The sequence below is a fragment of the Cardiocondyla obscurior genome, linkage group LG04, assembly GCF_019399895.1.
Source record: "Cardiocondyla obscurior isolate alpha-2009 linkage group LG04, Cobs3.1, whole genome shotgun sequence".
NCBI classification, from domain to species: Eukaryota; Metazoa; Arthropoda; class Insecta; order Hymenoptera; family Formicidae; genus Cardiocondyla; species Cardiocondyla obscurior.
Window position 1 is genome coordinate 1,833,536 of NC_091867.1, and position 19,273 is coordinate 1,852,808.

The 19,273-nt window shown below is 42.9% G+C and overlaps 1 protein-coding gene across 2 annotated transcripts in view; it reads right to left on the minus strand.

Moving 5' to 3' along the window:
• LOC139101622 (EGFR adapter protein) overlaps window positions 1-17,887 on the minus strand; it is a 41,976-nt gene extending 24,089 nt beyond the window's left edge. Inside the window, exons 1-2 of one of the 2 annotated variants that reach the window (XM_070654913.1) lie at window positions 15,258-17,887; window positions 1,860-1,934 (exon numbers count right to left, since the gene is read on the minus strand). Coding sequence is in view for 1 of the 2 variants with exons in the window: in XM_070654911.1 (XP_070511012.1) it covers window positions 1,860-2,138 (279 nt within the window). In the remaining variant the exon portion in view is untranslated. Of the gene's footprint in view, window positions 1-1,859; window positions 4,661-15,257 lie in introns of those variants that run through there. The other variant, XM_070654911.1, reaches the window with a different exon arrangement.
• Window positions 17,888-19,273: the final 1,386 nt, after the last annotated feature.

The window sequence follows — 19,273 nt, forward strand, 5'->3', positions numbered from 1 at the left end:
ATACGTTCCATTTAAACTTTTTTGTTAATCGGCCCGATGCGATTTTTATTGAACGGGATCAATTTCGCCCGGCTTATCTAAATGCGGTCGGTCGAATGTAGTTTAATTGGACTTACTAAGTTTCTATTCGCGCCTTAATCATCTTGCGCAGTCACGTGCATTCGGTGTGATTGCGGAAAGTTCTCCCATATCTTATAGCATGTAACACGAAAATCGGTAATTGTTCCTTCGCCGAATATGACTGTTCGACCGGGAACTATCGATCGTTTTATCACAATTATATTAATGTTATGCGAGAACTTACGAACAAACGTACGAGTTTACGTTGGTACATTGGTAAAATGTTTGAATCTTTTACCCTCGAATATCCAACTCTCTCGCTTTAATTTAATTATAAAAGTTATTTCGCGCCGGTTTCTTTCTTGGCTTCACGGCGAAGCCCTACTTTACGCGAAGGGCGTAAAGTAATAATTATAAATTTTAAATAACTTCGCGCTGGGCTCGAGTGGCAAGAATCAGCGAATGCACCGCGACGTAATCGGCAGCGGAACGTGATTTTCCCCGAATAAGAGATCGACGTTTCTTTCTTCATCCGCCACGATAAACGTTTCACGAGAGCTTTTTTTAAGAGGCGCTTATCGAAGGTCGGGGGGGATAGAAAGTAAGGATTTTTTCAGGTAGAAAATTAAAGCGCGAGCTTAGGAGAAGCCCTCGAAATAAAACACTAATTCGAAGGATCGATATGTTCTGTACGGCTCGTGAACACGGCGGGTACGGGTCGCGCGAGGGTGGTCGGTGCATGGTCGAGCCAACTTCGAAATATTACTGGCAGGGATGCGATAAGGATTACGGGCCCCCAATTAAAGTCTGGAAAATAATAAAAGACGAACAGCGGTGAGATTACTTTCGTTCCGCTCTTCCTCGCGACGTAACGCTTTTTTTTTTTTTTCCTTTTTTTCCACCTGATTGGATTTAAAGAAGTATGTAGATGCGTTTTCGAGTCTGTAGATCAGGAAAAATTTCGCGCGGCGCAACTTTAATTTTTAATAATTTCTAAAATAATTGTTTTATCTTTTTTATTATCTTTGTTTTTTTTTAAATAATTTATTACTCTCGTCGTGCGAATATTTCAGGAATACAGCGAAAGTAATTCGTTCGAAGGGGGGTTCAGAGCTCGTTTTTAGCATTGAATCTGACGTCCCAAGGTCGGAGGCTTGAAAGGGAACTCTTACAAAGTATCACGAGGATTATCGAACTCTGGGTTCAAGAACGCGGAAAATTAGGCTTCTCGCATCGCGCTTCAACTTCCGCCCTACCATCCCGTGAAAGCTCAACCCTCAGCATTATCTCCTCGTCGCTCGCTCTTTTAACGAGGACCTTTACGAGAGCTCGTTTATGTTTCTGAACTGTCGACATGCGACGTAAACGTGTACAAGCGATTCTCCTTTCAGCTCCCCAATCACAAATTATAGCGCGTTCCTCGTAATAACGTTATATACTTCCGCTAAAGAATTAAGATGGAAATATTCGAAAGTAGAAAAAAAAAAAAAACTGGCTGAAGGTAATAATTCGGTAGCAGTGCTGATTTCGAACCTGACAATAGTACGGTGGCTTTATGCAATTTCTTTTTCTGCCCCGAGTACCTGAGAAGATAACGCGACGCAACGGGAATGTAGTCGTGGTTGCCGTGAAAAAAGAGAGGCGAACTTTTCGCCCCTGAGCTCCAGGGGATGAAGCACCGTCTTGCAAGGCGCCCGCGGGCGCCTTGCAAGACGGTTTTCTCCATAACAACGTCCGCGCACAAACGCGAGGTATCCTTTACCGCGAGAGTGACTGTGTGTGGATTTTCTAGTACTCACTTTTCCATCTGGACTGCATACTTTAATCCCCGCGAGCGAGACTATCAGGAGAACGGGCGTGAATCGATCGCTGTACTGAAACAAACAGATCAGACGTCGTGCATGAAGCGGCTGAACAAAATTTCTGCAGAGGCGTGATAATATTTTACGCGTCTTTGTCTCATTAAGATACGAATGCGAGGTTGACGAAGGCTGCTGCAGGTACGAACTCGCGATTCGCACGTAAGACGCCCTCTCGGCTTCCGAATCTAGGATGCATAGACGGAATATGTACAGCATATAAATACGCTGAGTGAATTCGGCAGAATCTTATGCGATAAAGATACTCCCTCCCTACCCTCGAAATTGAGTAAAAACAGAATTTTCTTACGCATTTTGGTTGCAGCTTAACAGTTCTCAAAGTATTTTTTTGTCCTGACAGTCTTAGTAGTAAAATAATTTATGCAAGATCGTCGTCGCGTGCGTTTTCGCGCTCGACGATAATTCACTGGACGAAAAGCGGCCGAGAAAGAGTGCGATAATACGTTTACAATTTGGTCCACGTTTAGCGGAAAGGACCCAGCATCCACTTCATCCGAGCTCCTTCCATCGGGAAAGATCGAGCCTCCTGCAACTTTGAAGCGGTCGTCCAATTTCGAAATTGAAAAGTTGGCAAGCTACGCGGTATAATTCAGAGAGCGGACCTCCACGCAAGAGTGTTTCTCGTCGGAGACGCGGTTCATTGTCTTGAAAAGCCAAGGTTGATGCTGCTGGAGCCACAAAAGGGGGATCCTCCGGTATAATTACGGTAACGCACGGGGCTGTTGTTCGATAAAGGATACTAGCGCGATCTCTACTTCTCTCCCTCCGCAAAACAACTCGTAGATTTTTCGACGTGGCATCGTGATTTTTATAATTGCGCATCGTACAACATAAAAGAAATTGAGGAAAAAAAAAAGAAAAGAAAAAAAAAACAAATCTCGATCGCACTAAACTTTCGAGTCGCAGTAATTTTAAATTAACAATACGGAAAAGATGCATCGCGCTTTCGACTACAACATTAATAACGTTTCCAACGTTTGCGGTATACTTGTTTGCGAATGCTCGTAACAAGGCATTTGAATACGATAACTTTTAAGGAAGCAAACGACGACGAGGGGCGTAATTTAATGTAATGTACTTCGTGCAGTTTCAAGTAGTCTAAGAGCCCTTGCTTCTCAAGGGACGACAATAATTATGCCTCCTTATTATAAGGATGTCCTACAATAAGGAAAGCTTTACCGTCGACTGGTTTTTCCACGTCTGTTTATAACTGAATCCCCCACTTTATCTCAGCTGAATAGCTGGTATTCAGAAATTTAATACGCTTATTCTTCGTGCTTCATTTATTTTTAACGCGTTTACTTAAACAAACGTAAAAGCATTCTGTACCTACGATGTAACAATTTCCGATCGAATCGCTAACAGTTTCAAGAGGTGCAATTTTTAATTTTGCATTTTGCAGCTTCTTAGGAAATTGAATTTTAACCAGTAAAATATTTGCATGCCAAACAGTAATAACGTCGCGTTCTGCGAAGCGTATAAAAAGCGGTCGATTCGTTCGAAACAGCTGCTTGCTTATACGTATGTCTTCCGATTCGATACCCATCGGGAGACTACAGATGTAGCATTCATGGTATGGCGATTTTTCTCCTTATTACATTTTTTTTCTTTTTTTTAAATTTTTTTCTTTCCTTTCCTTTTCCTCGCCAACGCTGCTGCTGTCGTCATCAAGGAATAACCGAAGCGGCGTCACGACGAGACGAATACGAAATGTCATAGTTCTCGTCGTCAGAGGCGCATCCTTATTTCTTTCGCGCGACAAGATGCATTGTAATAAGATGTCGAAGTACGTGAGACGTGCGGCGCGAGTATATCCGACACGTGATACGTTCTAGATTGTTGTATTGATTTGTAAATGAAGCAAATAAAATTGTTTAACTTGAAAAACGGGTTTTTTTTCCTCTTTTCTTATTTATTTAAAAAGAAGCGCCTGAAATAAAACATTCGATCGGCTTTTCCAGCATTTTCGAGAAGAGCTCGATTTCCAGCCACGCCAATGACAGGAAACGCCGATCCTTAGAGTAAAAATCTTTTTCTTCGTTCAGAGCGGTTTCAAGGGAATCTTTTCAAGGTAAACTAAATACTGGGAGAACCACTTTAATATCCGCGTAATTGCCCTATCGCGATGCGGCCTTTCGTGTCTGCGCGGATGCCGGATGCTCGTCGGGGTTGACATCGTCGTCATTACAGTTTCCACGGCGAAACGGAAACGATACCCGGCGAGAGAGAGAGAGAGAGAGAGTTTGAGAGCCAAGGTGCACACCGCGCGAACTTACGGTTTGTTTAAGGAAACTGCCAGACGCGGTTACGAATACGCGGAAAAGGCGTGGTGGAGGGCTCGTCAGCCGACCTTCGGTCCGCCAAGAAGGAATTCCTGAATTCCAACCCCCGTCGCCATACATCCGCCGACACGGCGACTGCACTGAATGGCTTCGACCGACACGTCGCATGCGAAATTTATTCATCGGGCCAAAGAACGGCGCTTAAGGCTTTCAGAGTTCCTTTAGGTGTCTATTTTTAAAACCGGCCTGAGTAATCGCCTTTCAGACAACGACCAATAACATCTGACGATGTCGTTTTTATTTTTTATTTTTTTTTTCTTTCCGTCGTCGTTTGCATTTGACTTTTTAATTCATCGACGGATAATGGGGAATAAAGATTGACGCGCGGGGCAACAAATTCCACCAGCTATAGCTCCCAATAATCTTTGTCATCCGTTAGAACTGCTTTCATTCTCCGCCCTGTCGCTTCCTTTCCTCTCTGATTCTCATCCGTTACGCGTTTATCCCTAAAGCAATCGAATTACACCCGACGTAAGGATGTTATTTAATTATCAGCGTCGCTCCCGGACGTGGAAAGCAATTTGCAGGCCGCTGCTCGATTATCTTTATCACGGCTTGCTATCGGCGTGCTAATTACGCTTTAGCGACGCAGACACATGATGATGACGGCAAAAACGACGACAAGATATTACGGCGACACTTTGGTCCCACGATATTAACGCAAAAAAAAAAAAAAAAAACAGCTAAATCGCTCTTGATGAGGCGAGATTAAATAAGTCTAAAAGAAGAGAAGAACAAGGGAAAAAGCGGAACAAATAGTTGCGGAGTTCCGACGGACAATGCGCACGTCGTTGGACGCTCGTGGAAATAACCGGTAATTTCGCGATCGTGCCCGCGCGAAGTTGCTCGTAGCAAAGCGATTGAAACAAAATTATCTTTCAGTAGCGGGAAACATCGGCTAACGAGATCGCAAACAGAAAATCCACCTAAACAAAGTAGATCGCGGCGAGAAATAACGAGAACGACGTAAAGGAGAGCGCACCGCCATGGCACGTTTTCCGAGCGCATTATTAAGGGAATCGGTTCCCGTTTCGGAGTATTTCCGCGACTGAAACCCGCCCCTCCCGCCCTTCAGCCGTCCGGCGTTTATCTCCCTGTCTCGTTTCGCGTGCGCGCGCGCTCCCGATTGTCCAGAAAAGGTATACGCTTCCAACCCCCCGCTGGCGCAATCTTCGATCTCTCGGTGACGTATCCCGAAGGCAGTATCCCGATACGATACGTCTCAGACGTAGCGACGTCCCCCGGAAATGACAGGTCCTCTTACTTTCCTTCGTCCCTTTTCGGTCTGTCGTTGCGAATAAAAGGATGTAACCTTGCGAACTCGCGGGGTCGATCGCGCAATCGCAAATCCAATTACGTAGCGCACCTTTCATTCACTCTCGTATTTTTGTAACCATATATATATATATATTGTTCTTTTTTTTAAGTATTGAAATGTAGTTAAATATTTAAAAAGTTTAATTTTTTTTTTTTTTAATTTAAATCGTACTGTACACGCTTAAAGAATGTAACTTTATTTCCTTAACATTTCTCGGTGGTAACCGCGAGCTATGGTATTTATTGATCGTCAAGAACCAATCGATCGCCGTCCGTCAAGCTGTTCGAGTCGGGGAGATTCCGATATGACTTCAAAGTAGTCGAGGTAAACGCTATAAGCGGGAGTGGTTCTTTACAAAACGGCGCGAAGGGTTTTTTTTTCATATTCTTTTTTTTTCAGCGAATCATCCAGTTCCAATCGGTCGTCAGGGTAATCCGTTTAGGACTAAGGGTGTGAGAGCGTAGGTCGGCGTTATACCAACGCTTTGTATCTGGGAAACAAAGTGTGCATTCGGGGTGGATCTTGCGGTTAGCTTACGCAGATTCGTGCCCGCTCGTGGTATCGATAAGGATGCTCCCTCGCCGCGAACTGCGAGGCATCAATCATCCGACCTGTCATTGAAAATTGAATTTCAGACTTTCGGTAATTCGCCAAATTGGTCTTGCCTTCTCGGATAAAATTGTTGCCCGCCCAGAGATACCATTCGGTGTCAATTCTCGTAAAGTTTTGATCGTAATATTGATCGATAATACGCTGCGGTGTATCTAGAGGCGATCTGTAATATATCCTATCATACGTGGCATATACCGCGATATTTCCCGTGTGTATAAATATTTTTGCCGCGAAAGAAATATTTAAATATTCTTTTTATACCACAGTCGAGTATAATCCGGGATCGATAACGCTGGATGCGAAAAAGCACACGTGCTACAATTTTTTGCGCCGCACCGCGTCGCGTCGCAGTCGCGACGCGATGGCTGTTTTACGAGAAATCGAAAGGAAGAGTGGTCTCGCGGGACTGAAGCTCTTCATCGAATGGTAGAGCAATTGACATAATGAATGCAATTTTATTCAAAGCAACACGAAGGATGAGGAGCGTTACGCCGGTCGTGAGCTACCAGCGAGAGGCGACGCGAAGGGGATCGTCACAAGTGGAAGGAAAATGAAGGCGCGGAGAGAAGAAAACGTTAAAAAAAACAAAGAGAAAAAAAAAAGAAAAAAAAAAAAGAAGAGGCAAGTCGGCCCCGGCCGGTCGATTGCATTCGCATTATCGAGACGTCGCGTTGATGTTATTATTTACGACGTCGTTAACTCAGAAACGTGAAAGCCTGGCATCGCGTGTGCACGCGCGTATTAATCCCTCCCTTCCATTAATCTTTATCCCGCGCGCGATGGCGTCCTCATAAATATGGATTACGAAAATGCGTACCCCTCCCCCTCCCCCTCACCCCCCTACAGTCGCGATCCGTTGTCCTCGAGGAGAAATAATCGGTTTCGTTTCCTCAGGAATAATTCCGACGTTCCGTCTGATTGTCGTAGCCGTTCGGATCTGAGTGGTTTCACAATGGCGGGTGGACGGAGCACCGCCGTTGTGTTTTCCCACAAGAGAGCTCGCCCGTTCAGCAGCCCGAACGGGTAACCGTGATATTCGGAGAAAGCTTCGGAGGAGGGAAGGGAGAGAAGGGGGGTTCGAGAAGCTTTTCAAGGGCTGACCAGTACTCTCCAGTGCCGAGAGGGCACGACGAATTCTCCCCTCCATTTGCAATGAAGTCGGAGTCGAGAGCTGGTCTAATATGCTTTAACTCTCCGCTGACGAGAACGGAACGAAAAGCCGGCCGGCGGCGAATGCAATGCGACGAGGAGAAAACGGACGGCTGATAGGGAGACAGACTAGAGGGAGGGAGCGGGCTAGAGGAGCAGCGTACGGATGGAGGCACGAGAGTCAAAAATATTCATAATAGGAAGCCGAAGAAATAAGCTGACCCGGCAAACAGCCACTCCATTCGTTGCCACTGGCGGGGTATTCTGCGCTCGTTAGAAAAGACAGAGAGACAGGCGGCAGACGCGGGGGGAAGGGGATACGGGTGAAACCGTTGAAGGGGGATACGGTTTTTATTTCATCCCTCCACTTTCTCTTCCTTTCATTGAGCCCCTAGCTCGGTACGAGGATACATTGAGTTTCTCTTCACGGACGAATTTCCGGGGAAACAATACTGAACCGTTTATAGTCAATTAACGGACGAAGAAGGCTCGCTCTTAATATGCCGGTGGCCTTCACAGTGGCTTCGGAAATTCCACGAGAGTGGATGAAAGGGATGAACTGAGCTCTCGAGAAGACGTCGCCGCGGTAACCATTTGAAGCTTTCCTCGAATATTTAATTCGAAACGTATTCACTTGCAAAGGCTCGGAATACGGGTTATAATCACATTTCAATCCGGAATTTAAGTATTATGCTCTTTCCTTTTAAGAGTGAAATGTACCCTCGGTAGTAAACCTACCCTCGAAAGGACATATAATAAAAATGGCAAATAAAGGCGGTTTTCGAGCACACGTAACTTCGTCATTAATTAATTTTTTAAGTACAGCCTAATAAAGTCTATTAATTTAATTATTTAACAAACGACTAAGTAAAAGAAAAAAAAATTGTCTTAATTATTTATAACTTGGTTCATTTGTATCAATCAGTAGATTAACGGCTTGATAAATTTTTAATTAAAAAATACTATTAATACCTACGAAAGCTGCGCATTATCTACCCGCGAGCTTCCGCGCGTGATAATAATGTGACTGACGAGACATAATTAAAAAACTAGTTGCGCATTACGTTATCGAGACCGAGGAGACTCCGCAAGGAATACCCTGAGAAACTGGCTGAACACGTCCTCTGATTCACGAACCATTCGAGCCGAAGCGCAATGTTGAAAGATATGCTCTTCGCGGCAATTTGTCAGTGAATACGAAATCCGGGTAAACTACAACATATTCTTCTTTCACGTGCGATCTGGTTTTATACGCTTTCGCATGAAGTATGCGTACATTCAGCTGTCCCATCCAGACGCGATACCTCCGCCACCCGCCTGGGCCGCGGCCGGGCTCTATTCTGTCTAAGCACCACGACGAGTGATCAATTGGAATTGAGTAATAATCTCAACAGCGAGGGAAAATAAAAATCCAAGGATTTAGCACAACGTTCGCGTACAGATCTGATTTCCATTCTTAATCTCGTCAAGATGATATTTAACGGCTTATTAAACTGGCTTGTTCGAACAACGCACGACTACCCGAAACTCGTAACGCGAATACGTATCGCGGACGGAATCGTTTTAGCGTGTTTTATAGGCGCAATTAGTAATACCGGCCATTAACATCTCTCAGCTTATTGGGGCTTGATTATCCCGGCCGGAAACTTCGTCGCGCGAGTGACGGCCGCGCCCGTAGATTTATGATCCCTTTTATCGGGGTACAATGATAGAGCATTCCGCTCTCGCGACGATTCGCCGTGTGCAATTCGAACCTCCACGGAGGCCAGAAAATAACTCACGTGCCCGCCGATCCACCTATCCCCCTCCCCCTTCTTCTTCTTCCTTTTTTTTTTTTTTTTTTTTACCGCTCTTACGCTTGTTACAAGACACACCCTCGTTTCTGAAATGGACGACGATCCGCCGGCGTGGCACGCGTTATTTGTCACCCGCAGACAATGTAAAAATCCCAGAAGCCCGCGCGTCTTTTTTCCAGATGGAATTTCGTCAAGCGGGCTTGATTTATGAACCCGCGCGAGCCCACCAAGTGACCATAAAGCACTCGATGTCCCGGTTATACAGCAAGAGAAGAGATTCAACGTGATAAACGACGATGATCGAAAGCCATTAACGTTCTCGTCCCTTCCGATTTATACCGGAAGAAATAAACGCTTCTCCGAGAAAACAACGATACCTTGGGACAACCATTGCTATTACGATTCACTCCTTTCTTCGAGCGTTCAATGTTCTAATTAATTTATAAATAATATGCACGCGCATTGGGTAACGAAGCCTTCCGTGGTCTCATTATCTCGCAGTGCGTATCTGTACGTTTATATTTAATGATTCGGAAAGGTACAACGACCGATCGGACAACGTTAATTTATCAGTTCGTAATAATCACCGGGTTTATTAATGCATTCATAAATCACGATCTGAATCAGAATTTTCGCTTGATTACTTTGTTGACTAAGTAGAACATTATAGGAACCGTATATCTTCGATAATCTGCAGGATGTTCTCCATTTAGCCGGCACGAGTGCTCCCTTGGGCCACTCTATTTCGCGATCTTGTCCCTTTGGAACTTCGTCTAATAACGTGAGACCATTTCGTGATTCATAGTTCATTGCTCGAGGAATCAAATATTTGAAGAGACCCGGCGTGACGCGTAATCAAGATAAGCGCGTTTCGGTCGCGAGAGGAAAAAAAAAAACAGTTTTCCAATATCTAACGCGGTCAGATCTATTTGTAAAACGCAGTCAATTTTTTTCTTGATTCTATTTTTATATATATATTTTTTTAATGCAATAATTAAGATTAAAAATAATATCTATTTTACGTCGATTAAACGAGATCAAATTAATCGTTACGAACGACAACACGAGTTCACGAGTTCCCTCGATCACTTCCGTCTAATACGAGCCGACGATTACGCGTCCCGCGTTTTTCTCGAGAGCCCCGTGGTATTAGATCGGGGTCTTTGGTGTTAATCAAGAACAAGAAACTTTTTACGAGGGGCTACGTTTCGATGAACGACGACGGGCGGGCGAGATGAACGGGTGTCGGGATCTCGGACACGACGGTCGATCTCCATGCGTAGGAGGCGAAGACGATGCGCCAGGGTATGGCGAATGATAAAACGTAGAGGGATGATCAAGTGAGTGATCGACTCGAATGGAGGACAGAGGGTGGCCCCGATATCTCCTACCGTTGCCCGCGGCTAGATTAGATTGGCCTACCCTTCGCCCGTTGTCGTCGGCGGAAGATAGCTCCGTTTCCCTCCGTGACGCGAAATGTTCCCTTTTTCTCGTCGCGCTCGAATGGAGTCTCTTCGAAGATTACACCTGTGGCTCGTACGGCCATGGGGGTATCAACCGGCGCGGAAGGCGCAGACCGAGCTTTCCAAAGGGGAGGTTCGATTTTAATTTACCTTTATCTCCCGTACACGTCGCGATCTTAATACAAATCCGACAAAGATCTCGAGAAAGAAAGCGGCGAAATGATTGCGTGGAGCGGAGGCTATTCTTTTCGCGAGTCAATAACGAAGTTGCGGGCGACGAGCATCGATCCGACATCGGCTTGCGATACGGTCGTCCGTCGTGTGGGAAATTTTTAAATGCGCCAGCGCGATCCTATTACCTATATATTATTATTTAGTAATTCGCGATCCGTGTCCGTTGGATTGTCATTTCAAGCCGTTAATTTGCATTAATGCGTCCCGTCAATCAAAGCGCCCGTTTTCATCAGCCCGCCATCCTCGGTGAATACCAGCCGTTCTACTTGTTCGACGGAAACCGTCAATTGAAACTTTAATAATTAGCGCGCGTAAACGTATATTGGAATTTAGCATTGATATATAATTTCCATTAAAACAATAATAGAGCACAAAAATTATTTATATACTTTATTGTTTTTTTTAAATTAATTATTTCCTTGTTTTTTTGTTTCCAAGCTTTACGTAATGAACTTTGAGATTCAAACGTGCTCTAAAAAAAAAAAATTTAATTTGAATCAAACACGGAATTGCTGAACATTCGAACGTGTTACGCACAGTCGATCTTGATTGGTAAACACGTGCATTGTAGATTTAATGAAATGTTTTGTTTCAAATATAGGGCGGCGTATAATGAAATCGCTTCGTAGCAAAGCGCGTCCAACTCGTGACGTAAACCGACGGCTTTCGTCTCGTGATCCTCACGCGTGGAGCAGCGAACCTATATAAGCTGTGACTGTTTATCGAAACGTCACGTACAGACGACCTATCAAAACCAGAAGCGCGCTGCTTAAGCCCGTTCCCTCTTATTCCCGTTTCGTAACTGTGTTTTACGTTTCGGCTTTGAGAAACGTATTAAACATACGAACTGCATTTGCGCGAGATACTTTTGACGGATGTTACGAAAATCTCGGGAATTCGATCGATCCTGATTACGCGAAACTTGAACCATAAAATTGCGCCGATAACGCAGACTGCGGAAAAAAATTAATAAAAAAAAAGTCGATGTACGTTATATACACAGGCGATAAATAAATCGTTTTCGCCATTTCTTGCATTATTTTCTAGTCTCTGTAAAACTTTTCCCGTAGAAGTTGACTTTCCGAGTGGTGACAACCCGAGGGCGCAATATGGTTAACCGTGATTGCAAAATTGAGCGCGATCCGCTGCCGAAAGTTTTGAAGTGCGTTGTTTGTCGTTTGGACAAAGCGGTCTTGTCGCTTGTGCTTTTTTTAACTATGATGCGATATATTTGTTTCACAGGCGGATGGTTACGAAACCAATCAATGCAGCCCGCCCGAATGGAAGAGCAAGTGCACAAAGGGCCGAACTCGGTTCGGGGAGGGGAAGGAAAAAAAATTTTTTTTTTTTTTTGCAATTCTCGAAAAAGACGACGTAAAATTGGCAGTTGCGCCCGGAAATTTCTCACAAAACGCGATCCAGCGTAGCGCGCGCGCGCTTTTGCGTTTGAGCTCCTCAATTTAAATAATTCGTCTTAATTATGCGAGGGACAAGAAGAGAGACAGAGAGAAAAAGGATGCTGATACGCCAAGAGAATAAAACACTTTTACAAACACAAATATGTTATTAATGCTACTGATAAAATGCGCATAATTTTCATTAAGTTTTAAAATTGCTTTTTAATAGCTCTCTTGCCTCGTTTAAGTTTATAAATTTCTCTCGACGATGTTGGTTTTATGGATTAATTGAACGAGCACTACGTAGCTTCTGTAAGAAGATTTACGACCACGCAATATTGCTTGACGTAATAAGGAGGCAGTTTTAAAGATGAAGTTTCCCTGGCAAATCTTTTCTTCGTCGAGTTAACTCACGGATGATGCTCCACATACGTATGCCCGCTAATCTCGCATATGTTATTTCTAACGACACATTTGCGAATGGACGATACGCCGCACACGTACGTACGCGGGATTAAAATATTGTACGGCAGAACTTTGCGCTTACGCTCCCGCGTAATTACTTACTTTAATAAAATGAAATAATTTCCCTGATTTCAATCTCGCGGTAAAGTAAATAAAAATTGTATAAACATTTGCACGTGTTCGTTGGTAAAGATAACTAAATGTTAAACAGCTAATTTTGTTAATTATTAAAAGGATATTACTTTTAATTATAACGTAGCTTGGCTCGAAGCATTTCGTTTCATGTCGGCGAAATTAAATTAATATAATCTTACGTAATTATAATTGTATTTCGTTAAAGCATTTTTGGAAGGCAATATATTGTATTTTTACAATATATTAGCGTTATCGCGTGAATTTTGAAATTATTACACCCTCCGAAAATGATAAAAATATAACATTAAAAGGAAAATCGATTAATTATTTTTTAATTATGTCCGATGAAAATAAATCATTATTGTATAGGCTATTCTGACAAAAACTAAAACGTACAATTGTTTAAGACATTCGATAATAATACTACGTAATAAAACAATACGCAACATATAACTCTTAAAAAAAGAAAATAAAAAAAACACTGGCATTAATTTTGTATAATTTGTATTAAACTTTAATTCAACAAAAGCTGAATTGGTTTTGTGGCGAGTTAATTCATTCCAGTATAATACCGTCTGCGCCGTACGTTTTCGCAATAATATCGCATTTACTGAAAAATTGGGAATGTAAACTCCAATTACAAAACCGGTAACGAATCCCGATTTATTTTATTCCCGACTGTTTTGACGTTTATCTGCGTTTAATGTATGTACAATCGAGTGCATTTTAATGGCGTCCGGCGCGTCTGCATTCACGAGAATATTTCGCGACATTATTATTTTTTTTTCCTCTGGTCATTTAGAGGGTGATATTAACAATAACAATGCAAAGAGCTGTAACTTTTAGAAAATATCACCGGGAAATTTCATAATGTCCAGAGAAATCTGACCATTAAATATGAACGCGCGGAATATTGACTCTGCTACGGAAACAAAAAAAACAAAAAAAGGAACAAAAACAACAATTATACACGCATGAATCTTTTATGATCTTATGTCAACGGGACATTTGCGAGTAATAAATTAATTTCCATCGAACACCGCATTTCGTGCTCGATTTTGTGCGAGATAACGGACAACCGTCACACTAACGAATCGCGAAACGATCGCGCGCGTCGCGGTACTCGTGCGAGTCTTTCATTTTTAATTGGGTTACTCAAACTAATTAATTCTCCGGTAGGAGCGAGAGAGCAGAGCGGCCCTCATTAACAGAGACGACGCGACACAGAGAAATTAACAGGAAAAAGTTATTGACGGACGGCAGCACGTCAGTAATTTATAATATGCGTAAATGGACAGCGTGCGCGAAACTTTCCTATTTCTCTCTCTTTCCCTCTCTTTTTCTCCTCGGTTTGTACTGCAAAAAGCTCTTTTTCATTTTTTTTTATTTTTATTTAAATATATAGTTCTATTCGCGGATGCCGATTGATTAGTTTCGTTCTCAATTCTCACGCACGACACATCCGTCTCTTTCGCTTGCATGGCGTTCTAATGATAGACGACACGTCGCTATTTGTTCACAGTCTCCACAGATTAGAGCCAAACGTTTTAATTATGCACCGAGCCATGGCACTGTTTGCAGTTTACCTCTACAGTGACTGCGGTGACAGTCACGTTTCGTATATATCGCAAGTTTTGACAACTAAAACGGACATTGAGTTTTTTTTTTTACACAAACGTTGCTTTTCTTTTCTAAAAATCTGTCCCTTTTCTTTTACGTCGCGAAATAAAACTATTCAGTTATAAAAAAAAAAAAAAAAAAACAATTTATTAATGTGTTTTGTAAAACGAAACGGGCTCAATGTTTTGCAACGATTTTCCTGCGTCTCTTTCGTCTCGAGATATTACATTACAGGCATTCTGTATGCAAAATAATAACTACGTAAATGCGCGAGAGAAAATTTCACTTTAATGTAAATTCATATAAAGGAAAACAAGAGACATATAAAAGAACGTCGTAAAGTCATTATTATGGATCTTAGAGAGACAAAGTGAAGTAACAAAGAAAGGTTAATTAGAGCTACTGCGAACGGAGCAGCGCGGGGAATAAATTTAGAATTGTGAAATAATTAGAGCGCTTCAATATCTTTTATGTAATATTATCGAATGATTATTAATCACGCGAACAATAAAAATATTATAACAATAAAAATGCTTTCAGAGCTAGACTTAAAATGATTCAAACAAAAATTTATTTTTTAAGCGCACGTTGATTAAACCTTCGTTAATTTCTTTTTCCCCCCCCAGAAAAATGTGAAATACAATAAATTAATTTTAACGTAACTTGCAGATCAAGTGGAAAATTGTATTAGTGAGTAAAAAAAAAAAAAATTAAGAAAGTATTATCGTAATGCAAATTTTAACATATATGTAATAAACTTACATAACGCAGAAAAATATTTCTTACCTCTTCAAACTTTTGGGATACTACGACCGCGATTGATAACAGATACAGCCGATTGATTACGATTCGCGAGTAAGAGGCACCGTCAAGGGAATTAATAATTCGTTCTTAATAAAAAAAAAAAAAAGCGCACGCAAAGCACGTAAAATCAGGCTGTACCGAGACGTGATACGCGCTTGGCTTGTCGGAGACGACTGACATCACCGTGTTGCGCCACGTGGGCTCCAACCACCCTTTGAAAAGCTTTACGAGCGCAGAGGGGATAGGATCATGCGCGATGTTCGACTCCGTCTGCTTCGAATCAATCTCTTTTACTATATTTCGCTCGTTTTATCTAGCTAATCGCGTAACTAGCGTTATTTCGTTATCCCGGTCATCGACTTGAAATAACCTTCTAATATGTCTCCCCGAAATTGATCTGTGGCAATATATAAAATCACGTGATAATGAAAAAATAAATCTTAAAAGACCACGAGTGCATAGAGACCGCTATCGAAATGAAAAGGAGCTTAGACAGGAATAATAAAGATGATTTTCAAAAAATAGTCACTTGAACCGTTGTAATCGGAGTGCCTTCTCGATGTAATTCAGACTGTAACGGCGTCTTGCCCGATCGTTGGGGAAGGACATAAACATAGCCATTATCCTAATTAGGACTTCGTAAACCCAAGTGGCCAATAACTGTCTGGTGGCCAATAACTACGACCCTATTACATTTACCTTATATACGAGCGGTTAAATAGTTCCAATATCCCAAGAACTCGCTACTGTCATAATATATTCGTATTTCGCGCGGTTACACGGCCCGAGAAAAGACGTTCAACGCACAGTTGCGTACAATTAAATTTTTTTTTTCCTAAAAAAATTAAAGGAAAAGAAAAAAGAAATAGATAGCGAATTTAAGACACTCCGAGCGTTAACAGCTGCAATTTCGAGATAGTCCGCGCGAGGCTCGATCAAATTATCGATTATAATACGCGCGAGGCGAAACAATAACGTGAGCGTGGCTGAATTACGTGGCGTGTTCCGGAGATTAATCGTTCCGCCTGTCAGTCCCGTCGTGTCAAAACGTACGTCTCTCATAAACCCGGAAAACCCGTACGCGCATATTACATCGGAGCTCGGCTCCGAGTCTTGGTCCCTGACAATCCTCCCACCGTTACTTCCTACTCGGTCTTTTGCCGGCATTTGCAGCGCGCCGGAGCCCCGTAAACTCATCCCGTGCGCGCCGTCTCGGCCCATCCCGGGAACAAGGGGTGGATCGCGGGGGCGCGATGTTTACATTTCAATTATCCAACGTTTCACTCTGCACCATTATTAGTATTTGCATCATTTAGCAGGCGCAGGAACGTGCCTCAGCACCGACTCGAGCGCTTCGTCTGGCTCGGGAATAGTTAGAGGTAGGTGAATTCGCGAGGGCGCGTCGAGGATACGAATCGGCTGGTTATCCAACGATCCGCGCGAACAATTACCCGAGCGTGAAAGTGGAACTTGGACTGAATTTGAATCAGTTATTTACAATCGACACGTTCGAGTGTAAAACAGCGGCGCGCGGCCGGCAGAATCGCAATCGTAGATCGCCGTCGAATAAATTTCCTGAACTCCGCGATTTTCTACTGCTTTTATACTCGATGCTTCCGCCTACGACGACCGAAGCGAACGAGCACAATCCCTCGGCTACCGCCGGAATTAATTTCTCTACGCTGAAGATACTAATTGCCTGTTGCAGCATAGCGACAACGCGAAAAGATAAAACGCAAGACCGTCCCAATATCCCGCTGGGAGAACTAAGGCTTAAGTTCTATAAACGACCGGAAGAATCAGTAGTAGAGAAAGATTGGTTAGTTCGGGAAATCCTACAGGGAATATCGGTAAGATAAAAGACACGTTGCGTTCCCTCTTGTTCGATCGACGGAAATGGGATCTTCGAAAACTGCCGTTAACCGTTCTATCAACCAACTTTACGACGACGTCAATGAGGTCACTATTCTGATATTGACCAAGTTCTTTATCTCTCGCTTCTATTGGCTCGCTGCCGAAATAAAACCGTTGTCCGGCGTGACGACGATTGCTCTAATCTCCCCAGCTTAAACGAATAACAGACTCGTGATAACATCTGTTTCATCAAGTTCGTTACACGCGTATGTTCGCCTCAAACGACGCCGCGGTGCGCTCTATTTTTTTTATCAATTTTCTTTATTAATTACATTATCCTTTTTATTTATTCGCAATAATAAATTTGGCGTGAAAAGAAAATATTTTAAAAAGTTACTTTAAGAGTCTGTCGTACGTATGCAAAAAAAGACTTGAGCGAAATCGTTGTCTTCGCTGTCGTGATCTTCGTCAGTGACGGCGGCGCAACGATGACTTTACAAGGATGCAACATTGAATCGCTGTATCATCGACCCGCCGCCGTCCCTGAAATTTGAATGGGCAAACTTGTCCCCTCGTCGCAGTCGCTAGTTAGACATCTTTCTCCGTAGTCACCGGTCTCTACTCCGAGTTCGTGAATATCTGATCATCGAAGAGACGAATCGTCCACGCGGCCATTCAGTAACTGCACTTTGCGCGGTCTGGGGTCTGATAAGACGGCAGTCTCGACCAAAAGGAACACATGGGGAAGAAATGTTTACCAGCGCTATCTCCGCACAATACAAGAACGAATCTTCCTGCTATGTCGTAATATGAACTGCAATCGCGGAGTGGAATTACAACTTACTACGTCGCGTCGTCTTTTCTTTTTTCTTTTTTTTTTTAATATAATTTTGTGCAATATCGTTTGCAATAAATATGTAAGACTTGTTAATGTATATGTAGGTAGCGAATAAAAAAAAAAATTATGTCAAAAAAACTGTGAGAAGATCTTATGCATTAATTTTATTATTATTATTATTTATTACGTTTGCTGCGTAACTTCGTTGAACTATCATAGCTTTTATTTCAAAAAGTTTTCTTTATCATAGATCAGCATGGTTAAAATGTGTGAAATATCGTTCAAGGACAATGGACTAGACCGCGTTATCACCATTCATTGTGAGATATATATTGCACCGGCGCTCTTTAAACCTTTTAAGTCGGCAACACGCTGTCGTACCGCCAACTGGAATGGAAAGGCTCTTAGCAGGTGCTTTAGGTGGGCGTGTTCAACCACGATATAGTACCTTTTAACCGCGGAAACGGTAGAAAGCACAACTACGACCTGTCGACCCCTTTCCTCCTCTTTTTATCCTCACCTTTCCTTTCTTTCATTGCATCGACCACAAGCGAGGAACAAAATTTCGTCGATTCTTTTTACCCTTACCGCTAGCAGTAAATAAGTTTCTAAATACAATCGTCTCAAGACGAAGACGATTGCGGGTACGTCTTGAAAAATTGCAGTTGCCTCCCCCCTCTCTCGCTCTCTTATGCTTACACGTATTAACATTTTCGAGAATCGTATATATATAACGCGTCATTTCGTTTATAAAACGTATGCAAGGGTGTACATTTGCTTCTTGAATACGTGCCAGCTTAAAAGCCGGAAACATTTCTGGGAAAAGTTCAAAAGCGAATCATATCTGGCCGAAAGAAATTCACGAAAAAGTCGGTGCTCTAAATATTACAACCCCTTTTGCCCGAACGAAGCCCCGTCACGTTTGGACCCCCCTTTTGCGTGCGTACAAGGAGTTCCGCCCGCGATGCGCTATGCGCGGAAACCCCGTGGCTTGCCATAAAGAAAATCCGTGACGGTTCTCGCTTCCGGCTTTTCTCCAGAAATGTCCCCTCCCTCTTTTACCACCCCGTACATCTTTCTCTCTAAAAAGTATCGCTTCTGGCACCGACCTGCTGCCGTATCCAGCCCTCTTGCATACTGAACGTATGTACGTCACCCCCTTCCGCGCAGCGGGACGCGAGATACGCCCTTCGATCGGTTTGTCTTCGGTATTCTAACGCTAAAAACGCGGCCGCGAAATATTTTCGAGACAGCGTATTCTAAAAACTTAAAAATCGGAGAACGGCCGCTCGATGAGAATAATTGT